Source organism: Cataglyphis hispanica, chromosome 14 (assembly GCF_021464435.1).
Source record: "Cataglyphis hispanica isolate Lineage 1 chromosome 14, ULB_Chis1_1.0, whole genome shotgun sequence".
Taxonomy (NCBI): domain Eukaryota; kingdom Metazoa; phylum Arthropoda; class Insecta; order Hymenoptera; family Formicidae; genus Cataglyphis; species Cataglyphis hispanica.
In genome coordinates, this window is record NC_065967.1 from 6,473,973 (window position 1) to 6,489,423 (window position 15,451).

General features: G+C 28.9%; 1 protein-coding gene across 1 annotated transcript; it reads left to right on the forward strand.

Annotated features, from left to right (window-relative positions):
• Positions 1 to 186: 186 nt before the first annotated feature.
• Positions 187 to 14,081, forward strand: LOC126854643 (uncharacterized). Its single transcript, XM_050601578.1, has 24 exons — positions 187 to 246; positions 697 to 859; positions 1,570 to 1,679; positions 1,791 to 1,959; positions 3,339 to 3,454; positions 3,543 to 3,674; positions 3,769 to 4,003; positions 4,681 to 4,838; positions 4,940 to 5,067; positions 5,157 to 5,308; positions 5,748 to 5,872; positions 6,653 to 6,830; positions 7,575 to 8,051; positions 8,875 to 9,105; positions 9,190 to 9,420; positions 9,495 to 9,654; positions 9,741 to 9,881; positions 9,969 to 10,114; positions 10,508 to 10,705; positions 10,998 to 11,204; positions 11,311 to 11,682; positions 12,213 to 12,372; positions 13,191 to 13,482; positions 13,797 to 14,081. The coding sequence occupies exons 1-24, from the start codon at positions 187 to 189 to the stop codon at positions 14,079 to 14,081; spliced, it is 4,626 nt and encodes a 1,541-aa protein (XP_050457535.1).
• The last annotated feature ends 1,370 nt before the right edge of the window (positions 14,082 to 15,451 follow it).

Genomic DNA, 15,451 nt, shown 5'->3' on the forward strand with positions numbered 1-15,451 from the left:
CATATTTTTTAACTTATTTTTTAACAAAAAATACTAATTTTCCACAATGCATTACTTGTTTCTCATCTGCGAAGCTATGCGATTATTATTCCCGATGATTCTCTTTTTTCAGCGCTTAATATATCGAGTATTGATTTATCCAAGTGTAAATTGTCCCAATTAGGAACTGAGTATAAAGGTTTTATTATGACCACTGCTGGTGGTTATCGATGCCAATCGTGGTCTGCCCAAAAACCAATTCATAAAGTTAATTTATTGATATGAACATTTGTATCTTTTGCATTTTTGTTTCTTTTCTTGCCACAATATTAGAAAATTAGAACATAAACGATAAATTTTATATTGATGCAAATTTTATATTTGATGATCTTATTTCTGTATATATTTTTGTATATATTATATTGTATTATAATATCTATTTTTATATATAATACAAAAGTGTTTATAAATGTATAATACGTTTTTTTATTTATTACTTTTTTATTGTAGAGTATAATTAAAGAAGTTTACATAAATTTTTGGGATTAAATATAAAATTCAATTTTAAATAAAAACTTCTCTCGTGAATATATGTTTTGAAACGCTTGAAAATTATTGCTAGTAAATTTATATTATAAGTATTTTTGTTATCCTTAAATAATTATATATTTCATATAGATTAGATTATTAATATCTTCTCAATTTTATTGCTATTAGATTAGTACGGATATAACTGATGCAAATTTCCCAGAAAAGTCGATGAAACTTGCTAAAAATTATTGTAGAAATCCTACCCGAGACCTAAGAGGTCCTTGGTGTTGTACATTAGAACCTACAGTTATCGATGATGAATGCGATATTCCGCTTTGTAACTACAAAGGTACATTAATCTTATGATAAAATAGGCTTGATCTCAATAAATAAATTTATCTATATTATATTTTACATAAAAGTCTTATCTTTTTGCATTTTGAAAAACACAATATTTTTTGCATATTTGAATCCATGATCATTGCTACACTGAAAAAATGTATTAAATCCCAAAAAATTATTTATTTAAATACTTGCAAAAGAATTAGTTATTTTAATCAAGCATCAAATATATTTAAATTATTAAAATATATATAAAATAAAAGCAAAGTACGTGCTTTTATTTGTAAATAAAAAACTGTTTTTTTTATTTTTATTATATTAAATTATTTCTTAAAAAAAACAGTTTTTAATTTTTGGTTGCTTGATTCAAAAACGCAGCTCTTCTTTATTTTAATAAATAAAATTTTTATCTTTAAATAAATATTTTTTTAGATGAAAATTTTGAATATTTTATTAAAAAAATTATAATTGTTTTATTTCATGCAAATAGCAATTTATTTAATATAACAAAACATTTTTGGAAACAAAATATATTTATTTAAGTAAAAAAAATTCAAAATTAAATCAAAATCAAAATTAAAATGTATTTATTTAATTATAAAAAATTTTGTTTTTAGTATACAATTTTCAAAATAGAATCAAATAAGTATATGATTTAAATAAAATACATTTAACAAATGTATTCAGCCAATATATTTTACTTGATCATATTATTAGATTGTATTATAACGGGACCAGGAGCCGAATACGGTGGAACTCGTAGTTTCGGTACTTCAAAAAGGAAATGTAAATCTTGGAATAAAAAATACAAACTTGGTAACGCAAAAGTAAGAAAAAAGGGAACTTTTTTCATCGTGTAGAATAGGCTTAGCCAGAAAATGTGTGTCAAAGTAATAAAAATCAATTCCTAATTTCTTCATTTGTTAATTACTTTTTAGAGTATTAAATTTCATAATAAACATTTTCCGGATGGATCACGGGAAAAGGCACGTAATTTCTGTAGGAATCCAGATGATGATACCGGTGGTCCTTGGTGTTATGTGGAAGAAAAGAGTTACGAGCTAGTAGAAAAAGAATATTGCGATATTCCATCTTGCGATGACAAAGGTTTATATTATCTAATATAAAGTGCTGACACGAGTATTAATTCTAAAATATATAACTAATTAAGAGTTAATTATTAAATCAATTACAATATTACAGTAAATATGCATATTAGGTTACACTTCATCGATGACTTGATCTTGACATATGTTGTCAAGGACATGACCCTGAGTAACATTTTCTTATAACTTAATCGGCGATCTCTTATAATGTTCGAGATATTTAATGTTAAAGTTTCACAGTTTTAATGTATTTTCCGTTATAAAATAAGAAAAAATAAAGTTTGTTTACGTTGTATTTGTGTAGAACAGACATGGAAAAAGTGTTTGTTTACATTTCCGGGGATGAAACTTCTTGGATTTTTCCACTTTCCACGCGAAGCGAGGTTCAACGCAAACCTATGTGTCTAATTATTTGATAGTGGAGCCCCCGCAGAGGACGGCGGAATATATTGTTTCCACGCATATACTTTTTAATGCGTAAATATAAAGTGGAAAGTTATAAATCTATGTGGAATCTCACTTCGCAATAAAAAGTGTATGCGAAGAGAGGCAATGTGTTCGGCCTCCCTTCCCCCCCCTACGGGGGGGTTCCACTACTATTAAAATTAGACACATAGATTTGCGTTGAACCTCGCTTTGCGTGGAAAGTAAAAAAACTCTAAGAGCTTTATCTCTGGAAATGTAAACAAACACTTTTTCCACGTCTGATTTACGCAAAGACAATGTAAACAAGCTTTATTTTTCCTTATTTTATAATAGAAAAATCATTAAAATTGTGAAATCATAACTTTAAATATCTCAGAAACTATCTCAGAAATATCTAAGAGATCGCCGGTTAAGTTGTAAGGAAAAGTTACTCAGGATTATGTCCTTGACAACATATGTCAAGGTCAAAGTTATCGGTGAAGTGTGACCTAATATGCATATTTATCAAAATTACTAATAATTGCTAGTTTTGGATTAGATTGCTACTAAATTCATAAGTAATATTCGCATTCTTATTAAAATTTTTACGCGTTAAACTTTTTATAGTTTATTTTTGGATATAATAATTTAAAATTCAAGCATGTGATCACGATTTGCAAGACATATCTTTATATAACTTAATTTTAGTATTATTACTGCAATTACGATAAAAAATATAATTTCTATAAAAGTTTCTCTAAAATTTCAATTTCTAAAAAAAATTGATTATGTTTTTACTGGAAATATTTTTTTCACAAAATATTATCTTTGCAAAATATAATCGTAAAAAAAAATTATAATGAGATCTAGGCTATTATTTTGTAAAAAAACTTATTATTTTAGAAAATGCTTTCAACATGTACAGAATATATAGATACTTATTGATGTTAATATTGTAAAATACTTCTTCCTTAGATTGTTTAATATATTCACGGAATTCATCAACTTATTCCATATTAACGAGTTTAAATAGCACTTATGGAAACATATCCTTTTGGATTAAGCTTTGGAATCCTCTTGATGAACAAAATGTACATGAATATTATTAAATATAGATGCATTCTCTCAATATAAATGATACAAATCATAATTGTAATGAACTTAATCGGTTGTATTTAGGCGGAAGCCAGGATTTTATTAAGTTTACTCCCAATTCCGTCTTCGGCCAAGAAAATCGCCCAAGATTGGAAAGCTGGTGTGGAACTTTTGATTTCAAATATCGTTAGCGGTCAAACATATCCAGTTATTAATGTTAGTGCAAATAGTTCAAAGCTAAACAAATCTAATAATAAAAGCATTAATATAATATAACATTTGATTGATCTAATTAACTTGTGTTTTCTAGAATGAGCGTCTTTTTGAAAATACACCCGAAATATTACTTAGTTCTAAATGGACTGGTCTGTGGATTGCATGGGGTGGTGGTTTCATATCACTTGGGATACATGATGTAATGAAACCATTAATTATGGACCAATATAAAATGTCAAATAGTATTTCGAGTTTATATCCGGATAATTTTTTACATTACGGCATCATGGGCACCGGTGTCTTGTGGAGCACGGAATTCTGCCAAAAATGTATAATGAAATAAGTTTGTATCCGTACACAGTTGGAAAATATATGTTTTCTTATTAAAAAATGTCAGGTAAAATTTTTGTGTTAAATATTTAACATATTCATGTGTTAATTTAACATATTGCTGTTGTGTAACTCAAATGTTAAATTATTAAAACAACTGAAAAAAGTGTAGAAATAACACGGTGTACACGTATTTTTATTTTTTAGAGTAGTTACAGATCGTCAATAACTTTTTTTCTAAAATTTCGAATTTTATTATTAAAAATATGTATATGTAGATTTTATATACAATTTATTTCAAATTACTATAAAGTTTATTTTCATTTTGTGTTAAAATATTAACATAGTGTTAGTATCAAACTTAACATATCTATATTGTGTTAAATAAAATAAAATTAAATTAAATTAAATTAAACACAAAAATTTGTGTTCATCATTTGGGACCTGTAATGCAATATATGTTAAATTCAAGCTAGATTTTCCAACTGTGTACATGTACAATACAGCATAGATTGCAACTTACATCATTGGAGAAATACGTTCAAAAATTTCTATAAACAATATTGAGAGCATAACACTTTGATTTCATCAAAAATATTGTCCGATTGAATCAATCTATTAAATTTTCTTACATACATTTCTGTTAAGTCATTCTATTAAACTCTTTTATATTTAGATTGTGAAAGTCACACGACTTTTGGAGACGAGTTCTTGAGAATTTGGCCAATGCAGAAAAATAATGATACCCAGGATGTTCATTTTTATCTTCGAACTAGTTATAATGTAGAGATACGGTTATATCAAAGTCCTGGATCACTGTTTCCTTGTTTCACGGTAAGATGGGACAATTTTGTGTCTGATATATTTAGTTCTAACTTAAAATTGAAAACACGCAGAATACTTAAGTATAAACCGAAAACAACAGAATATTTTAGGTAGAAATTGGACACAACGTTACATTCTTGCTATATCAAGAGAATGAGAAGTCAGTGAAGCAACATTTAAAAGAAATTGTAATTAAAGAATTGATAGATTATTGGACTTGGAAAGAATTTACTATCAGGTTAACATTACGACGCATATATATTGAAAAATATTTAGATCTTTTAACCATAATAATAAATGTACAATGTATAATATATATTTGTATAGTATCTTTAGCACACATTTGCATTTATTCTCGCAACGTACATATGGAAGTGAAGAGATTCTAAACATAAATCATGATCTACTGATCAACTTACGTTGGTTCAGCGTTGGAAGTCAAACGATAGCACATTGGACATTTTTCTGCTCACCCGAGGGTAAATTCGTAAATATCTTTATCAAAGTTTATTTATTGTATGTATTTTTGTAAATAATATTAATTGTAAGTATTTATTAAATATATAATTTATGATAGTAAGATAAAAAATAAATTTTGATTTTTCTTAGAAAAATTCGTATAAGAATGTAGACCAATAATCATTAAACATAGGTGATATATAGTACTTGAAATATACTTCTTGTAATTTTGTTTAATTGTTCTTCATCTAATTTCTAAAAATTATATCTGTGGCTGAGGAAGACTTAAATAAAATTTCAATTTAATCTTACTACAAAGAATAATTACACAAAACTATGAGAAGTATATTTAAAATATATACAGCACACAAATATCTGTGCAGCACGAGTGTGCTGTATGAAATATATTTATTTGAACTTATATAAATTATTTGTTTTAACATTCAACAATTTGAATAGCGGTAGACGAAGTAGAAAAACCCCAACCTCCGAACTGTATTCATAATAAGGCAGATTATCAATATCAAGGGACTCAATGGACAAGCGCAAAAGGACTTCCGTGTATACCCTGGATAGCGGAAGAGGTTCAATCTTCTTTTTTGAAATATATATATATATATATATATATATATATATACATATATATATATCTTTATTTATAATATATTTCTCTTAAAAAAAAAAAAAAAAAAAATATATATATATATATATATAAATCCTAACATTACACAGTTAAAAAGTTTATATTTTCTTACTAAAAAGATTAAAAATTTTATATTAAATATTTAATACTTTTATGTGTTAATTTAATATATTACTTGTGTTTATTGAACTCAAATGTTCAATTATTAAAATAATTAAAAAAAAATAATAAAATGTATTTTATGCACATTTTATGTATTTTAAATGCATAATTAACATATTTTTAATTTTACATAATAAATATGTTCTGTATTATTAGTAATTTAGGATTTATTTGTTCATATTTACAAAAAAAAATATAGATTTAAGTCAAATTTTTAACTGTGTATGTACATCTGTATATATATGTATGTACATCTATGGTATATATGAAATGTTCTTCTTATATTATAAATTTTTTATTTGATAACAATAATAATAATAATAATCTTTAAAATATTATGTATGTGCATATATGTACGTAAATGTATATATATATATATTTATATGACTAAAGATATTTTTGATATCTGTTAGCTTTAGATGCTTTTTTGATATCTTACTGCAAGATTTATTCCTTTATCTATAATCATTGTATTTAAGTGATTTTTTGATATTAATAGGAGAGAAAATTATCTATATTTTTTTTCTAGAAAAGATCTATAAAGATTTATATTTATTAGGTACCGCACGATGAGAAAATAATCGATAATTTTGTCGATAAATCTATAGTAAAAGCTTTAAATAGATGTAGAAATCCAAGTCATGATCCTAATGGACCTTATTGCTACGCAGTTTCAAACTCGTATGCTATCGATGTTATAAAACAAGTTTGTCATGTACGGATTTGTAGATCTTCAGGTATTTATATTTAATTCTGACAATATTAATATATTGGTTATTTAACACTATGAACAACAATTTTATAAAAAAATGAGAAAACAATCTGCTCTGCCTCTCTACCTTAAAATATAAAACTTTTTATTACAAATATTTAATTAATTTAACTATTGACAAAAGGGAATCCAGTTCCAATGACATATGTTGTCAAGATCATCACTCTTTCGAAAGGTTTTAACCATCGCTTGTTGTTCATTAAAAAATTATTAACAAAAAATTTATTTAAATATATGTGTATAATATACATAGGACTATTTTTATAAATTAAGTCCAATATCAAGTTTTTCATTGTCAGATTACGTATGAATCTTGATTTAAAAAAATTTTTGTTTGTTAATAACTTTTTAATAAACAACGGCTGAAACCTTTTGAGAATTATTCAGAGCAATGACCTTGACAACATATATCAAGGTCAAGATCATTAGAGCTGAGTCTCTTTTTATCAATATTTACTTTAATTTATAGTTTGATTTATTTTTGTATATTTAATATCATATGGATATGTATAAATGTCATGAATTTAATTATTCTGAAATATATAACTCTGCTAAAATACTATCATACTATTTTTCTTTTTCCATTTATTTATTATATATTCTTTTTCCAAATTATATATATATATATATATATATATATATATATATATATATATATAATTTAATTGAACATTAAATAAATCAAAGAATGACATTCTATTCTTTATAGAATGTCGAATGGCGGGAACTGCTAATGATTACATAGGCACGTTATCAAAGACTCGTTCAAATCGAACTTGCGCAAAGTGGTTGAGCGATTACGATCTTGAAAGAATGCAAATGCAGACACCGAACATATCATTGACAAAGGGAATTTCTTCCGAGCCTCAGAGATCAATTTATGTAAAATCTCTTTGGAAACGTTATTTTAAGCAAAATGTTTCAATGGGACGGTCGTCATCATCCACAAAACCATTGTTCGATTCATCGCCGATTTTGTCATCACAATTGAGATTTACTGCTGTCAAACCTATCCATATGGTTGATCGAGCATATTTAAATGATAGTCTTTATCCGGAACGTAACGTACGAAATGCCAGTAATTATTGTAGAAATCCATCGCGCAATATTGCTGGCACATGGTGCTACACGACAGATCCATTGGTTCCACAAGATCTTTGTGATATAAGGGATTGCGAAAAACCAGGTAAAGTTTGAACTGTTGCACAGAAAGAAACTATCTAGATTGGAAATGGAGAAATATATTTTTTTTAATAACAGCTGTGACAGATTTTCTCAGAGATAAATATTCTTTAAAATTCTTCTTCTAAAATTGATAAAAAGATAAAAATTTACATTAGGTTAGCTTCCTCAAAAGTCAATGACCTTGACATATGTTGTCAAGAACATGACTCTAAGTAATATCCAGTTTTAGCTGTCGCTCGTCGTTTATTAAAAAGTTATTAACAATTAAATTGAACGACACGAATAAGTATTAAATAAGTATTAAATGTGATAAACTGAACTTCTCTAAGCATGAATTTTATATTAATTGTAGTATTTAAGTAAATGTGTGGGCAGGGAAGGGGAATCCTCTCCTGATGATTTTTTTTTAATTGGAGAAGTTTAGATTTTGACATTTAATACTTGTTCTTATTGCACAATTTAATTGTTAATAACTTTTTAACAAATAATGAGTTAAAACTGCTAAAACTTTTTGGATGTTAATCATCATGATCTTGATAACATATGTCAAGATCACTGATTGACTTTTGATCTATTAAGAATATTTACCGTTAAAAATTGAAATTAGTTCATAGCAATGAGATAAATGCAACTATAGTAAACTGTGATTTTAAATACGTCTATAATGACTCTACAGAATCTGTTGCAACAAAAGCAAATAATTTTATAAAAAATCTACACATATTTCAAACATATTATATATTTGCTTGAAGTGTCTTTCTCTTTCTCCATTTGTTTTAAATATTGAATTTATGCATAGAGTGATCATTTTATTAATGCCATAGAGCAGTGTATATTTTTTGTAAAAGGACATGGCATTGGACGTCGTTTATACGTTTTGCCGGAATATCGTACAGAAGGCTTGCATTTTTCATTAAAAGCTTGGGAGCCTGATCAACCGGATTCCATAACGTTCGTGTTTACTGCTGATGATGGATTAAACTCCCGTTACATTCTTAAGATTGGAGCTTTAGATAATGAAAAAGTACTTCTCTATTATCAATCGGAAGACAAAGGTAATTTATATCATATTATGGTGTAAATGGGGAGAAGAAATCCTTTACGTCTAATCTTCTCTTAAATTTTTAACAATGTATTAGATATAATTTTGGTGAAGAAAAAAACATTGCCGCATTTGTTATACCTTGGTAAGTGGAGTAGTTTTATTATACGCATACCTCGAGGACGTGTTCTTGTTTATTACGAAGGAGCAGTGAATCCGTTGTTCGAATGGGAACATTTCGAACCGGCAAAAGTTTTCTTACCTGTCTATTATTATTATAATAGCGAGAAAGGACACACGATAGGCGTTGCTTTTGATTGTACCTCAAGTATGTTTTGTCGGCCAAAATCAGTACTCGCGATATTTTCTCTCAAAATCAATCTTTCTGTAACATGTATGTAGGATGTCATATAGAAAACACGCAAACTGATCGCTACACTAGAATATTACCATTATCGGCATGGTCCAAAGAAGAGTTGATCAGACCTAATAAATTGATGCTGATGATACGTGCCAAAGGTATTATTCTGATACCGCTACTTCTGTTGCCTGCAACGCCAGGGTAATCATATATGGGAACAATTATTTTGCAAATTTTCCATTTCTATCATTTATATCTGCCAATTCTATACAGACAAATCCTTACAGATTTTACGCACTTACACTCGGCGAAAAGGGTCAGTGGATATATTTTTTGAAAAATACATATCCCAGAGTTAGAGTTTATCACAAACAGAAAGCACTCAAGCCTATATTCACTACGAATTCCTGGACGAATATTACCATAAAGTAATTCAGCTAAACACGCAAATATGTTTCGTCAAATTCAATCTATTTTAATTCATTAATGATTTTTCTTATAATTTTTTCCAAAAGATGGTCTGATAGTATAATTCAAGTATTCTGCAATGAGACAATCGTGTTTCATTATGTACACCGTCAACCGCTGATCTTTTATTTTTTTTCGCTCGCCGTGGATCCGGGAAGTTGGGCCACTTGGAGCGCGAATTGTATGCCGTCAGGTATAATTAAAATAATTAAAATAATTAAAAATATAAGAAAAGAGTCTTAAAAATAAAATTACAAAGAAACAACTTTTGTATTTTTTTATACTTTTAAATATTCGTTTTTATAAATACACACAAAAATAATAATCATTATTTAATATTTTATATTGCTGGTGAAATTTATTATTGTGTCTTAATAATTATGTAAAATATTGAAATTTTATTTTTAGACAAGTAATAAAAAGAGAATAGAATACAATTTTTTGTAGTCAACGACATGTATAATTATATAAATAAATTTAAAGAAATATTATTTATAAATTTTAAAAATGTTATATGAAACATATGTCTCTAGAACATTTACTTTGTGTGTTAATGCATACAATGTTATCATTTAATCGCACGCAGATATAGATGGTCCTCCTTTAGACGGTGGATGGTCAGAATGGGGACCATGGGTATGCAGTGCTAGTTGCAATGGTGGCATAGGGACCAGAAAACGATATTGCAATTCACCGGAACCTAATGTAAGAGGCGAGCCTTGTATAGGACCTGATAGCATGACAGGTCGTTGCAATATGATTTCTTGTGGTGATGTAACCGATGGTATGCTGAAACTGATATTTTATTCGTCTAATATTCTTTTTCTTATTAAAAAAAAAAAAAAATAAAATAAATTAAGAAGATACATTTTGTGTTACTCTCACAAGCGTATTTTTTTCAGTAATTCTGAGATATTACTCTATCATTAATTACTAATTCTAAGTAATTCTTTGCTAGACAAGGAAAAAAGAATATATTTTTGCTATATTGCTTCTATTTTTGTTGGAGGTCGTAGATTGATTAAAAAATTTATTATAATAACTTTTATCTCATTTGTATCTCAATTGTATCTCAGATACTGCGACTTTGATAAAGAAAGGAATTATGCAAAATCATACTGCTCTTACTGTGAAGGAATATGAATCGGTATCGCTTCCCCCAGATTTTAATATCGTCAATTCCATCAGAGCCGAATCACCTGATTCAGAAATACAGTGGTCTCACAATGGAATTTTTGTTCAAAATGAACAACAGAGATTGGAAATTAAAAATTACGAAATCAGTATGTAATATAATATTTATTTATGATAATTAATTTTAATAATGCTTAATATAAATAACAATTTTTTTATATCTTAACAAACATGAATTTTTAAAAATTTTTCTAGTAATAAGTAGAGCAATGTTGAATGATTCGGGCGTATATACGCTTACTGTGCATCGAGTAGATGGAACATACATGATATTTAAAATCGTAACTTTGGCAGTGATTCCAGTTAAGGAAAGTGTTACAATTCGCGAAACTCTGCCTATGCATGTAATGTGCCATTGTGCTATTCTTGGCTACGTATATTCTGACCTAAAGATTTATTGGATGATTGATAACAGAGTATGGAAAGATTATGGTATCACATTGCCCGTAGCTGTAAATGTCGATCGTATTCCGGCTGTAAATAGATCTCATCATGGTCCGTGGAAGTGTATCGTGGAACAAATTGATCTACATTTCAAGTGGACGACAAATGTGATCCGCGTCAAAGGTAGTACAAATATTTTTTTTTTTAAACTACGGTAATAATTTGATTTTAAATTTAGATAAAATATAATAGAGATGATAATTTTATTGAATTAAATGATAATATATTGTATATAAAATATGTATATAAAGCATTATATAAAGTGTTCAATAATATTTGTTTGTAAAATTGTTAAGGTATTTGATAGATTGTGATGATATTATTTTACAAAAAATTTAAACAACGTTTTCAACAAAAATATGAAGATATGAATTTAACAAATTAAAGAAAGAAAAGAAATTTATATAAATTGTACTTTGAAAATATAAATAAATAATGAAACTTTTTGTTTTAACTACTTTTATTTTAAATTTACTTCAAATATTAAAAAAATATGTAAAAGAGATGTCACGCAATTAAATTTTAAGAAAATTTTAGGAAAAAATAATTTTAGCACGTTGACCATATTGTTTTTCTCAAATGCATCTATTATTGAACACTTTATATTATGTAGAGAAATGTTATTTGTATTTTTATAATATAAAACGCACCAGTTCTCGGCCCTCCAAATTGGCGTACTCATTTGATGGAGGATAAGTTAACACGACCGATATTTGGATGGATGCCAAGTGAGGAATTCGTTGCTTACTCGGTGTTGGCTATTATTCTATTCTTGATATGCTGTATTATTATAGGTTTTATTCTTTATATCAGGTAATGTGTAATTATATGGATATAATTGAAATTATACAAAGTGTTAAAAAAAAGTATTCAGGATTTTAAAGGCAGTACTCACTGGAGGAACTCTCAATGGAGGAAAAAAGTTGTAATAAACCTGGGTCGGAAGATAAATATTGTCGGAGTATTGAAGAATTCTTCAACAATGAATTATCTTATCTTTACTATTTTTTCATCCAAAAAAAAGAATGTTTTCTTCTAAAAGAGGAAAAAAGAAAAATTCTTTAAACTCCAAAATTTACAGAAGATTTTCTTCAGATCCTCTTTGCATTTCCATACACGCTTCATATTTTTGTATCATAGAATTGCGAATTCTTTCAAAAATTCTCGGCTTTGTTCTAACTATCTGACAAGTATTTTATATTCTCTAATATAAAATCGTTTACTTGTCTACATGTTTGTTTTCTTGCCACGCAAGAGCACTAAAAGTGAACAAATCACTTATTTTAATTAAAATAGAGAATTGTTTATAGGGCTGACAATATTACGTTTTCCGTTTCGTGAGTACTATCTGCCCTTAAAATCCTGAATCCTTTTTCTTAAACATATTATATATGTTTGTGCGTGTGCAAAATAGTATATGTATAATGTATGTATACGTATACACGTACATACATGATAATATATATCTGTTTATATTTATGTATTGGCAAAGTGTATCATTTTAATAATAGAAAATTTAATAATAGAAAAATTGATTTTTTTATTTTTACAAAATTGGTTTTATAAATACGCGAAATTAATGAGATATCTACATATGTGAAATAACGGCATACTATATTATCTATCGTAAGGTTTCGAGAAAGTTTGAAAGTTAATGTGATTATGGCAAAGAAAAAGATACGCACAGGGAAATCTGCAACAGAAGAAACAAAACATATATCTGATGATGCACCTATAAAAACAGAAAACGAAAATACAACGGCTAATTTTGCGAAATCTAAAAAATTGCGTGGGTCATATAATGAGCAACAATCTCGGGCAAAAGAATTACCAAACGTAGATCACGAAATGTTGAAACCAAATCAAACAAAGTCTAAGAAAATAATTAATAGATTTCGTAAGTTGCTGAAGAATATTAAATTGGCATCCTTATTTCAAAGATCTATTGATAAAAATATGATATCTAACAATCATATTATTAAACAATATTTTATTATCTATTGCTATTACGTATTGCAGATTGGAGGAAAAAAAATAAATCTATTGGCAATGAAAAATCAGAAAGAGCGAATCTAATCACGGAAAGCGATACTGATAATTAAGTATGATATTAATTTACGATAAGTATAAAAATAAAATATATTCAACATCTGACACGAGTATAGTACACTTTTTATACTTTTATACAAGTTAAAAATTATTTAGATTTACGATATTAATTGACAATTTTCTGACAGCTGTATTCGAGTTGTTCACGGTTCTTGTTGAAACGGATGAACGAAAGGGACGACGCATGGCAGATACTAGTGCGAATCAAACAAGATGAAGGAAGGATGAATGAGAGAAAAAGAAACTCCCTTCACCACCCCTCCCTGTTCCCTCAAGAAAGAGAGTACGAGGGTCCACTCTGTGCCCCCCGAGGGCGAAAAGGATTCGCTTTACAGGGAGGAGAAGCGATCGAAGAGGAGCGAGGTTGCCAGCAGATAGGTAGGACAGGCCTGAGGGAAGCGCAGCGAAAATAGAAAAAAAGATATGATGACAGCTATTTGCTGGAAACATTAGGAAGGACAAGAGTACACAGAAGAGACCTGAGACGATAGAGAGAAAGAGAGAGAGAGAAAGAGAGAGAGAGAGAGAGAGAGAGAGAGAGAGAGAGAGAGAGAGAGAGAGAGAGAGAGAGAGATGCAATGCGAGAAAGCGCGAGAAGGATCGAGAGAGAAAACAGAGAGCGACAGGTGCGCAAGCGCCCACGTGGAGCTCGCTTCTTTGAAGCATCATCGCGGACGAGCGAAGCAGAAGCAGAAGAAGATGACGATGACGACGAGGACGAGGAAGATGACCGACCGGCTTCCTTGAGCCGGTTGAACATACCGACACTCGCTCTACACCCAACTTGCACTCATGCCGAGTGCACGTGGTGGGGTGAAGATCACACTGGCGTAGAGTCTGTTTTCCGTCGATATAAATCATACTCTCATGATTATACACGCGCAGATGTTTACAAGTATATTTATTACTTTGAGTTCAATGAGTTACGAGATAGGAGTAATGAAGTCCCAAGTACCTCGCGCCGAATACACTGAAGACACGCGCGCCGAGACCGGCTTCTTGTCTTCATTCTTGCAACTGCATCGAAATCTTTCGCATCTCATTCAGTCGAAGATGTTGTTAGTGGTGATTCGAGCGCAGACGGGGTCCGATGAAGAATGGAGAAACCCAGTTGAAGCCAGTCGAGTATCTCTAAGGCTACTCCTCGACTACGCCGATGAAAAAGGCCGCGACAAGGGCCGATGAGTGGGAAAAGGTGGTTTCAAGAGGGGGAAGGGCTAACCATTCGGTAGCAAATGCTGGTAACCCGTTGCAAGGTCAAGATCAGTCGGTTAATCCCAGTCCAGTCGACCGAGGGCCTTGCACCTTGCACGACGAACGATCTCTTCACTTGTTCGCACTCGTGTGTATATATATATATATATATATATATATATATATATATATATATATATGTATATCTATATATATATATCTATATATATATATATCTACATATATATATATATATATATATATACGTTTACGTGTAATTTTATACCCGGTACACGCCGCAAGACGTATTTACGTGTAATTAACAATCGACGACAGGGCTCTTAGGAGATAAACTGGATCGTCTTTGGAGAACATTCGGATACTGAAGTTCTAAATGTCAATCTTAAAGTTCTAAATGTGTCGGAGATTTTTTTATTAGCAATGGATTTTTTGTTTGGCACAATGCACTAAAAAAAGAAATCTAATGTTTCAAAAAAAAACAATATAGTACAAATGTGCCTTCATTCTTTTTACGCTGATAAATATCCTATTAGCGATTTGTTATTGCAAGCACGAATGTACATAGGAT